The following is an 11,234-nucleotide window of genomic DNA, read 5'->3' on the forward strand; positions in this document are numbered from 1 at the left end:
GGTGTTGCTGCTGGCTGTGCTGTCGTTGCTGTGCTCTAAGTAACACTGTGGAAAACAACCTATCCAGTCTTTGGAGACTGCACCGTCAGGCTCAGCATTGGAAGGTTGTGGAATAATGTGTATCACATCATCAGATTGATAGCATGAGTGAGCCAGATATTTTGGAATTGAGTTTAACTTCCTAATCTTTGTGATTAAAAAGAGGTAGTTTTGGAAAATAGGAGATCATATTTTAAGTTCTGTGAAGTCAAACTTTATGGAAAGATTAAGTCTTTGTAATTAAAACACATTGTAAAACCTATATAATTGTGTGAACAAACACATTCCTGAAATGCATTTTCTGTCCTCTGTAGGAGAAAACCGACATAGAAGGGACCTTATTTGTGTATAAAAGGTAAGGGTTGGTTTGTTGTTTTGGGTATTTTTGGGATAGGGAGGGATTTCTTAATAAAACAAACTTCAGATGGCTTCATGTATAGCTTTCTTAGTCATAATCACTTAGTTGTCCTGCTGTTAACATCTGTATACTCACTCAACAAGAATAAATTCTGACATAAGTGAATAATTCTGTCAAAAAAAATACTGCTGAAAAATCATAAGACTTGGTGAGTGCTGCATATGTATCCACATCAAAACCTGGTTTATAGAGCTTCTTTTGTTAGTCCCATAGCATTTGCTAGTGCATTGAGTTCATTAATGCTGAGTTGTCCTTTGTCTCCAAAAATCTGTGAAGTTGATTATGAAAATAATAGAGATGACAAATTACATAATTTCTCCTAACTTACTGCTGGTAAATGGCATAAATTTTTGTCAATGGATCCAGTTGCCCAAGAGCTGGAGGTCTGCTAGTGTTTGGTGGTTTTGTCATCAAAACCATGAAAGAAGTTTCCTGCTCTGTCAGATTGAGAAAAGGGCTGAGGGGGAGAACTGACACAGGAATCCAATCATGAATTTAAGTTTTAAATTACAGGCAAATAAAAAATCTAAATGAAATAACACTTTGTGGAATGTAAGAAATAGAAATAATGCAGACTTAACCCATCCTGAAACAGATTGTCATAGCTAGGTCATGTTAATATTTTATCCTGGCACTGTGAAGAGATATGGATAACCAGTTCATGTCTAATTCAGCTCCAAGCCTGGAAATACTAAGTGCAAGGAAACCAACCAAACTGCACAGCCAACAAACTAATCAAAAGGTTTCAGTGTAACCAGCTGATGATTTCAAACAAGTTCAGTTAGGTGCATTCTAAGTCTAATTCTTGATGGTAAGGATTGTTTACCCTGTGCTTGGAAGCTCTTGACACATCTAAATTGTTGACCATTAGATAAAAGTGGCCACATTGTTACAAGAATCTTAATGGTTACTAGCAAATTCTGTCTGATTTTACTCTGCCTTTGTTGTGCTGCTGTTGTTGATTATATGACTCCTTACAGGCACAGTTGAGTATGTTGACATGACACTTATGCAGCAAGTGAAAACAGCTCTAAAACTTGAACTTCCAGTGCTTAGTTGGTGTTTTTTTCCACCTGGTGTCTAGCAAAAGTCGAGATAATTAACATTGTTTCACTAAGCAATACAATTCTGAATAATTTAAAGTGTGTACCTGGAGGGCAGTGAGTTAAGTCCTTATTTTCAGAGTCTTCCTTTAGGAAGAAATTACTGCTTACAGTTCCCCTGTAAGTGTATTTCATGCTATTTAAGACAGCAGCTCTTTTTCATTGTTGTATCCGTTTACAGTAAGGTAAATGTTGCTGCATAAGTGGTTTGGTTTTTCTCCTCTAATAAAAAATTCTAAAATGTTTCAGAACTATCTTATGCCAAGTACTGAATCCACTTGCATTTTAATGCTGGACCTGTCCTAGTTATTTTTTAATAGATATTTTTGGAGGTGTGTCTTTGATTCAGCAGTTTAACAGTGTAGAACTGTAACGTTAATCCTAATCCTGCTCTGAGCTAAGTGTAGTTTGAAATTGAAATTAGGTGGCAGGCCAAGAAGTGGCATAGAAGAACATCTGTGAGAGCTTCAGGACTGCTAAAGCTTCACCTAACAAAGCAATGGACGTTTGAAGATTAATTCATAACTTAGTTTCAGAATATTATTGATGCCAATGAAGGTATTAATCCTTGGTTTTGTTTTAACTGAAACCACAGGTCAGCTTCTCCCTACCACGGTTTTACGATAGTGAATCGACTGAACATGCACAACCTGGTTGAACCAGTAAATAAAGATTTGGAGTTCCAGCTCCATGAACCTTTCCTTCTCTACAGAAACGCTAGCTGTGAGTAAAACTTTCTCTAATCCATATAAACTTCAGGTTCTGTTTTACAACCTAGATCACTTCTGATTGCTGTTTCAAGTCTGTTTCAAGTACAGTGTAATGGGGCAGGTTCCAGTGAAATCTCTGGTGATGTTTTCTGTCTGCAGTGCTAAATTGCATTAAATAGCTATGCTAGTACATTATGATCCCCACATGCTTGCAATAAAAAGAATGTACTGTCAAAATCCAATATTGCCACGTTCCTTTTTAATTAATGATGGGATAGGTTTAATCTAAACACATAGATGGTGCTATCGAATTAAAAAATAAGAGAATAATGAAGATTGATAGATTCTGAAATTATTTAGCATCAAGAACAGTTCTAAGGGCTTCCTCTTGCTGGTGAAAAAATTATTAATCATTAGCTGCTAGAAGAAGTTGAGAAAATGGCTCAGCTCTAGGTTAAAGGTTTCTTTCTCCACAATAGGTTTTGGACTCAGGAGACACTTGTCCCCTAAATTAGTTAGAAAAAACCAAATTACATGATTTAAATGCTCAGTGTTAAAGCTGTTTGCCTCCATCTACACAGTATTCATGAAACTTGGAAAAAAGAAAACTAAACCAAAACCCCTTCAGGACTGATTTGGATTTGCAGACAAATTTTAGCATGTGTATGTTTTATTTGTATGGGTAGATTAGGAGATTCTTGTCCAAGTTCTCTTCATGCAGAAGGATGTCTATTTTGCTCAGTTCTCTGCTGGCATGAAAAACTTTTGTGTTCTTGGGACTAATTCAAATGGGAGCATTAAGCCAGTGGTTAATGTGAAGTGTGTCTCTAAGGGCTTAATGTGGTGTGTCTCTAAGGCTTATATGAAGTTGTTCTGAGATCCCCTAATGACTGAAGGAGGATGGACTGTTGTGTGAGGAAGAGCTGCCTCCTGTATGGTGTTGGCAACAGCCTTGTTTCTTGTAGAGTGTTTTTTTATATCCATCTTGAAGAAATCTACTGTGATAATTAGAAACTCAAGAGGAAGATGTCCTGTTAAGATTGTTGAATGACTGAAGTGATGATTCTGTTTCCTTAGCTTGCAGATGGGGAATGGTTCAGACTACCTGATAAAAACCTGTTTATTAATACTGCTGTTTGGCAGAGATAAACACATTTTGTGCCTGTATAGTTAGGTTGTAACAGGATCAATGACAAATTGAGATTTATGCTTCACCAGGGCATGGTAGAAATAGTAGATGATGATCAGAGCAAAATGATATCACCACATATTTTGGGATGGTTCTGTGTCAACAGTATTTATAACCAAATGTGATACTACTGTTTTATAAACATCATGTTTTCGCATTGTTCTGGGATTCTGTCTTGACATGAGATAATAAGGGCCAAGTCTGTTATGTACACCAGATCAGACCTCTGGCACTTCTGTCTGTAACAGCACAAGAGCTGTTCTGAGGATATCCAGTACTGTACTGCAGTCTTTGCAGAGCTGCTAACAACTTATGTGAGGAATTTTGTGAGCAGTACATAAACATTATTTTTGCTTGGCTGGAGGCTGCAGCCATGATTTGCCTGTCATGCTAGATCATAATATTTTGGTGGGGTTTTACCATTCTTTTGTAATTTTATTTCTGCAAATACTTATTGTTCCAATATAGTGAAATTGTTAGTTTGCTGCATAGCAGAACTTACTTTTGTTAAGCTGAACACATGAGATGCTTTATCCAGTTGCACAGAGGCTTTTTCATACTATTAGATCAAGACTAGGTAATTGCCATTTCTTCTCATGGGAAATTATTGACTTACCTTTTATAGCTGTTGGGGTGGTGTCCTGTTTGTGCAGGATGGGATATGAAGGAAACTTTTAAGGGTATTCTGGGAGGAGAATAGGCCAAGTGATATAGTACCTTTCTTATATCTACCCTTTGGTGTGTTCTCTGAGTGAAATGGAAGGCATTTGGGTCAATTTGTTATTCACTATTCTGTGAGGTTTTTCCCCCACCCCAGTCATACATTTTTCATATTTTAGTTGTTGATGGGGAAGTCTTTCTCAACTCCAGAATTTTTGTTCTCAAAATTATTCTGGCTGCATAATATGGTTCAAGCTCCAGAAGAATACTGAACCCTGAAATTCTGAGAAAGGCTATGTCTACCTTAAAAGTTGGCTGTAATGCTGTCCCAAAACTGAAACCACTTATTCATGAGGCATCAGACACTAAAGGAAAAGTGATAGAGGGTGTGATAGAGCTGTGAGACATTATACCACTTACAGTGGTAAATACAAAAGGTTTTGTACTTTTCATTGTTATAAAGGAATTAAAGAAAGCAAATATCTCCAAACATGAACAAATCAAGAAATTACCAAATTGAAAAGAGATTGTTTGACTGTGACATATTTACATTTAGAATTCCTCTTAAAAGCTAAATAATTTTGTTTATATTTCATACTTAATGTGTCATTATTTCTTAGTCTGGAATATGTATTGCTGGATACATTTGTTCCTTGTTGGACTTTTGCTCTGTACACATGTACATTCTTTAGAGTATTCCTTGTATTTGTTCATGAAGCACTGAATCCCATTGACCTATTTTTTTAAAAGAACCTAAGCTTGTTTTCTCTTGTCTGTGTTTTGTGAAAAGCACGTTAAACTCTGTGTCAAAAATGCACACAGGTCTGCCAGTAATGGTAATAAAAGTCCTATCTGAAAACTCAGTACTTCCTTTCAATCTGTAGTGTGAGAATTTGAAGCTGATAGTGAATAGTTTGCTTAATAATAGAGGAAAATTAGTTTTGAGCAATGGCCAACTTACCTCTCAAAGTGTGCAGGATGAATTCCTCTGAGCCTCTCTCATTTATAACTTTCCCTCTGTATCGGTGGTGTTGGTCTTGATGAAAAGGCTTTTTAATCCAAGCCAGTTCCCTTGGGAGGTCAGGCAGGTTGATTTCCATGGTGCTGAAAAGACAGATGCTTAGCATAAAACTTGGGTATTAAAATAAATGGTCCATGCTTCGTGTGAGGTTTTTGTTTGTGGTGAGTTTTGGTTTATTCTTGCTTGCTTCTTATTCCTGCTCGAGGTAAGAGTTAGTAAAAAAAAAATAATAATGGATTTTGGACAGGTTTATACATTTAAGTGGAGAACTCAGTTGCAAAGTGCTGTCTTCTGGGCTTGTATTATCATAGATGAGAACAACTTGTATTCAGAACAACAAAAGCGAAATGAGTTGCATTAAAAGCCTTTGAAAGAGCTCTTGGCTGGTTACAAAACAGGGAACGTTTACTGGTAAGGAAAGTCTCTCCTTATCACCTGTGTTCCTGCTGGCAGTGCATTAAGCGTAATGTATCTCTGTGATTGCTGAGGCTGACTGGCTCTCCAGCAAGAGCATTAACCCAGTGCTTTTGTCTGAGATAAGAAAGGAGTCTGTTTTAATATCTTTATAGCAGAAGCAGCCATGCAGGCTGGGGGAGGGGAGGAACGATTGGAAACTGCTAAGACGTTCTAAAAATACGTAGTTTGACCTGAAAGATGACACTTTGACTGCAAGGGGGTTTCTGCCATGGTTCAGCGTTGCGGAGTAGCAATCCTTCTTATTCCATGCAGTGCTGTCAGATGGCAGTCTGTTAAAATGTTCCTGATCTTGGATGCTGTTTGCCACCTGCTGAAATACTCCAGTGCTACTGCTTGTGGGAGTGTGCTGTGAGCTGTGTTTGTGAAATGGCCTTAGATACTGAAAGCAGTAAGAAAGGGAGGATTTTTTTTGTTCATTCTAGTGGTTTATAGGTTTATGTGGCGGGGTAATATTTATATAGAGGAAATAAGTGTACTGAATGAGGAATGCCAGTGAAGGAGATGCTAGAGCCAAGTGACTGAGGAGAGGTGTTTCAGCTAATGTTGCTGCTAGAAGAAATGGGTGCTTTGAGAGAGCTTTATGGGATTTTACCTCAAAGTATTTGAAGTGTAGAGTTATGCATATATATGCAAATGATGCATATATGTGCTTTTCTTTATGAGTGTGAGATTGTGTTGTTTTCCATTACCTTATAGAAGGCATTTCAAAATAGAAGTCTTTTCTTTCCAGAGTTTGAAAGGTTATTGCCCTTCACTTCCAGTTGTTCTGCTTCACTGTATGGAAACATCTAAACTGGAACTGTAAAATAAAACTTCTCTCTTTTATCAGCTCTTGAAACTCTTGAAAGAATTGCAGTAGAAAGGTCCCATTTGACATAACAACCATATCAAATATAGTAATGCAGTTGAGACACACACACTGCTGGGGTAAGGGAGCTGAACTGATAGTAAGTGAGTCCTCCTTTGGAAAGAGGAAGGTAAGCATTCCAGGCAGTTGGACCATACCTAAGTTAATGCCTGAGTTTACTTGTTCATAATCTGCTTTACATCTTTGTATTATTGTTATTGTTGTGCAGTGGCTCCCTGTGATTGCTTGCCAGTAGTACAAAGTACTACTGTACACCAGCCTGAGATTTGGATCTAGTTCTGGTCTTGTGTAGGCCTGTTTCTGGCAGAACTGAGTGTGACTTGTATCATTTGTCCCATTAAGATATCGTTATAGGTTCCTTATCTTCATTTCTTCAGCAACTATGCTTTTGAAGCAGCTTTCTGCTCTTGGCAGTTTGCTTGATAATGAAGTCAGGGAAGGGAAAGACCTTTTTTTCAGTGCTGAAATGTGTTATGTGACTAAAGAAGTAGCTCAAATTGAAAACATTTACCAGTTTCTATGCAGCAGACAATCCAGTTGTATTAAACTGTAAATTTTAGCAGAAGCATTTAACAAGCATTTGCTACATGTATGAAATGCTCTTTTTTTTGGCTTGTGTCTTCTGTGCATTGATTTCTTTGACTTGAAAAGCTTTGTTGTCTGTTACTTAAGTTGAAATCTCTCAAGCAACAAACACCCAAACAAATACTGTTGTTATTTAATGAAAGAAAATGAAGCACAGAACTTCAGTTTGTCTTATGATGTCATTGTAGAAATGAGGTGTGGACATGACTTGTTGAGGATTTTAGCCCAACAAAGTAAGCCTAGGATAACTGGAAGGTCCAGAGAAAAAGCTTGGTAAATAATTACCTCTTTGCCATGAATGATGTAATTTTGAGTGGGCTTTGGCTGAGGTTTCTAAGTGTTTTGAGGAGGAAAATAAAAGTGGGAAAAGGTAAGAAAAAGATTGTACTTTGAAATAAAAATCTGCATCTGTCTGGAAATGCTTGTGTAAGTTTTTTTAACCTTCTTTCCTCACTTTAAATCATCGTTTTATAATCAGTGATTCCAACTTCATAAAAACATTGGCCTGAACTGCAGTGTGAACATGAGTTTTAACAGGCTAAAAGCTTTTTTCCAGAAATTAAAATACTTTAATTGTAGCGTATTTAAAGTGTCCAGTTGCCTTTGATGTACTCACACATTGTGCATTTACAACTTCAAAGGTGAACTAAGATTTAAAATAATCTGCGTTGTGGGTTGGAGTCAATACACTTCTGAAAAGAGTTCTGCAGCTTTGTTGTGTTGGCACAGCTGTGGAGACAGTGAGAGGAGCCTCTGTGGGTAACATGGCCCCTTGGAAGTGTGACTGCAGGTGAAGCAGCAGCACATGGTCCTACTGACAAAGTTGCTCCCTCTGATGGAGTATCTTTAGCTCAGTGTTTGGGCTTGAACTCTGCCAACTTTCTGTGGAATTTTACTTATTCTTGAAGCCAGAGTGGGGCTGAGTGTCTTGCTGAGCTGGAACCCTTTTGCCCTCACTGCTTTGCCCTAGACAGCTTCGAAGAGCAGGAGTCACCAGGAGTCTGGTTTTAAACTGCTTCATGGATGTGACAGTGTGGTTGGAGCTTTGGTACCGCTTCCTGTACAATTACTTCTCTTACCAAAAGAATGTGGAGAGGGAACCTTCCAGAGAAGCCTCTGAATGAACTGTTGTATTGTAATTAGAACTTTAATATTTTTGTTGACCTTCAAAAATTGACAAATTTAAAAATTAATGGGTTTTTTTAAGAAATGGATATTCTCTGGCCTAGTTGAAAGTCAGTAATTCAAAACAGAAGGTTGCAATTGTAGTGAGAAGGCATTGCTAGTTTAAACTTCATTTTTCTGCCACTTCTATTTATAAGCAGCATCAAGATTTTGTAGTTCTTGCATTTAATCTGACTGAAGTTGTATTTGTGTTTGCACATGTGCTAGTTCTAATTCCTTTACGAATAGTAGGTGGTGACACAGTATTGTGATGGAAATTGATGGTAATTCACATGTTGCCGGTCTGATGGACTACTGTTTTTTCCTGTCTAATTTATCTTACACTTGCTTTTTTCCCTTATTTTTCAGTGTCAATTTACAGTATTTGGTTTTACGACAAGAATGACTGTCACCGGATAGCAAAACTCATGGCTAAGTAAGTACTGGGGCCTTGCTCTGTCCTTGTGTTATGCAATAAAGGAAAGAAGTGTGAACCTATTAAGGGTGTGTGGTTTTTTTCTCACTCTCCTAAAACCCAAAAATGCAAGGTTTTTGCTGGTACCAGTGTTTTCCATAATGAACATACTAGTTTTGTTTTTCTTAAAAACTTCAGCATTAAAATTTTCAGTTAAAGAATAAAAAAATCAGTTGAAGTATTAGTTGTCATTCTCCAAAGAAAGCAATATGAACACTTTATTATTTTATGTTTTATCTTGCATAGGGATGCTGGCAAAAGATCAGATGCAGAAAGTGTAATGAAAGAAATGATGGCGGCGTCTTCTCATTGGCTTTGTGGTTGGGTTTGTGGTGGCTGGTTTTTGTTGGGGTTTGTGGTTTGTGTTTTTCTAAGGCTTAGTTATTATTCCTGACAAGTGAAGAGACTGGAAAATAGCAGGAGAAGTAGGTGAAATCTTGTAGAGTTGAAGTGATGTTAGGAGAGTAAGCAAAACTGTGAAAAAAGAAGAGGTTGGTATTGCTAATTGCTGGAGCTTTTGGTTGTTTAATTTCTAAACTTTTTTCATAAAGCTGCTGTGTTACTTGCTCTTACTTTGTAGTTCCAAGGGCTCCTAGAGATGTCGTGCAGCAGGAGAACTCCTGAAATGGTTCGACTTAAGGGAACCTTCAAAGACTCTTTGCAGTAACACGGTTCTGTTGGTTAAGCTGCTGTGGCTGTAGCAGTGCAGGTAGTGTAGCTGTGCCATAGGTGGGTGCAAAGCCACAGCTGAGGAGGCCTCAGGTTTGAGTCCAGAAGTTTGAATGTACAGCAGAGGTCAAAGAAGGCTGGAACTGGTTGGGCTGGCAATGCAGCATCAAGTCTTCGTCATGTTGTGGTTGGAGGGTGTGTATTCTTGCACCGTTGTGTTCCTTCAGGCGAGGTCCCTTGCAGATTAAGCCAAGACTTAGTAACGAAAAAGGATGAGAATTAACTTAGTCAAATCTTCAATGTCCTAGTGCGAAGAAGGAGCTTGAATTATGAGGTGGAATAGTTACACTAGCAAAAATGCCAAATGTAGGTGTACTGCACAGGATATCTCATCCCTTGTTCTCTGCTTTGCTTCTCTTCACTATCACACTCCTTTCCTGGACTTTCTTATCTATTACATGCCTCAATCAGCATGTCATGGCCTGCAAGTCAGGGCATCCTGAAGAATGGCAAAATGTGATTATATGGAAACACGTAGTATTTAATTATGTGGAAATTAGTCACAATGTAGACATTTTAAGCTGGATTCTAATTTCTTGGTCTGGGGTTTTTGTTGTGGGTTATTTTGGCTATTCCTCACAGAAGAAATGTTAGACAACACAAATGACAGATTTTGGTATCAAAATCTTGTTCTAAATTCTTATGGGGTTTTTTTTGTGGTAACCTCATACACTTCCCATTTCCTGCTTTTGTTTCCTTCTTCCTGATTCTGTCAGACATTTTGCTTTTATTTGGCTTGTCCAAATAAAAGGATTAATTATAAGGGTTAATGGAAAACAGTTGTGTGAAACTGACTCTCGGATGTTATTAGCAAAACAAATAACAAAATGTGTATTGCCTCTGCTCTTTTATAAGCTGAGCATCAGAAGGGCATTTTTAAAATGCACCTTTTAATTTAAAACCGTGATTCATGTTTGAAGTGGGAGAGAGAGCTGAACCCTTCAAACTCTACCATATTCTTTCTTACTCTGTCACACGAAGCTACAGTGCAGAGCTAAGTGTCATGTAGCAAAACTTTAGTCTGTTTGGTATTAAACTAGTCTGGAAACTGTAGCACAACTCCTGGGCTATAGATCCTTCAGGAGTCTGTAAAAGTGTAATAGAGTAACAGACCTTTCTAGCCATGGCACAGCAGTTCATAAAGCACATTTACCCTTTCTGGTGGATTACAATATTTACATTTTCTTCCAAGGGTATTAATTTTATTCCGCAGTTTTTTGTCTTCGGGGTGGAAATTCAGATTTGCACTTTTTTGTTTAGGTGGGTTTAGTAAATAACTGATATGAGGAGTACTTAATGCCTTTATAGTACCTCAGCACTTTAAAAACATAACTATAAAAGGTTTCAAGGAGATTTGCATTCTCTTCCCTGCTGTTTGACTTGACCTTATTGTGCCAGACTGAGTTAACAAGATTGCAGGCCATCCATTTGTATTTTGGTGGCTTATCTTCCAGAAGAAAAGTAAATTAGTGTTTGTAGGCTTTGTAATCACAGACTTCACTTCTCACGTTCTCTCCCTTCCCCCTGCCCCTCTGTGAGGTTCTGCCAGGTATGTTTTCAGTGCCATAACTGCAGATACTGTTCAGCAAACTGTCACAGCAGCTACTGTGTCCCTGAAGGAATGTGTGCCTCTTCCACTATCTGATATAATGGAAAGAAACAGCAGGCCTTGCTTAAAAAAGCTCTAATCTTGTATTGCACACAGAGCATGCTCAGCTCAGTGTACAGATTTGCATTAATTGAGTTTTTTTCCCCAGGAAAGGTATTTGATTTACAGAACTCTTTTCTGTCTTTTT

At 37.9% G+C, this 11,234-nt stretch overlaps 1 protein-coding gene across 1 annotated transcript in view; it reads left to right on the forward strand.

Moving 5' to 3' along the window:
• Nucleotides 1-353: 353 nt before the first annotated feature.
• The window catches only part of DCP1A (decapping mRNA 1A), a gene marked incomplete at its 5' end in the record, with an annotated part of 25,596 nt that continues 14,715 nt past the window's right edge, over nt 354-11,234 (forward strand). The window contains 3 exons of the mRNA XM_009078193.1: nt 354-394; nt 2,156-2,283; nt 8,604-8,670. Of these exons, the coding sequence (XP_009076441.1) occupies nt 354-394; nt 2,156-2,283; nt 8,604-8,670 (236 nt within the window). The remainder of the gene's footprint in view (nt 395-2,155; nt 2,284-8,603; nt 8,671-11,234) is intronic.

Source organism: Acanthisitta chloris, unplaced genomic scaffold (assembly GCF_000695815.1).
Source record: "Acanthisitta chloris isolate BGI_N310 unplaced genomic scaffold, ASM69581v1 scaffold44007, whole genome shotgun sequence".
NCBI classification, from domain to species: Eukaryota; Metazoa; Chordata; class Aves; order Passeriformes; family Acanthisittidae; genus Acanthisitta; species Acanthisitta chloris.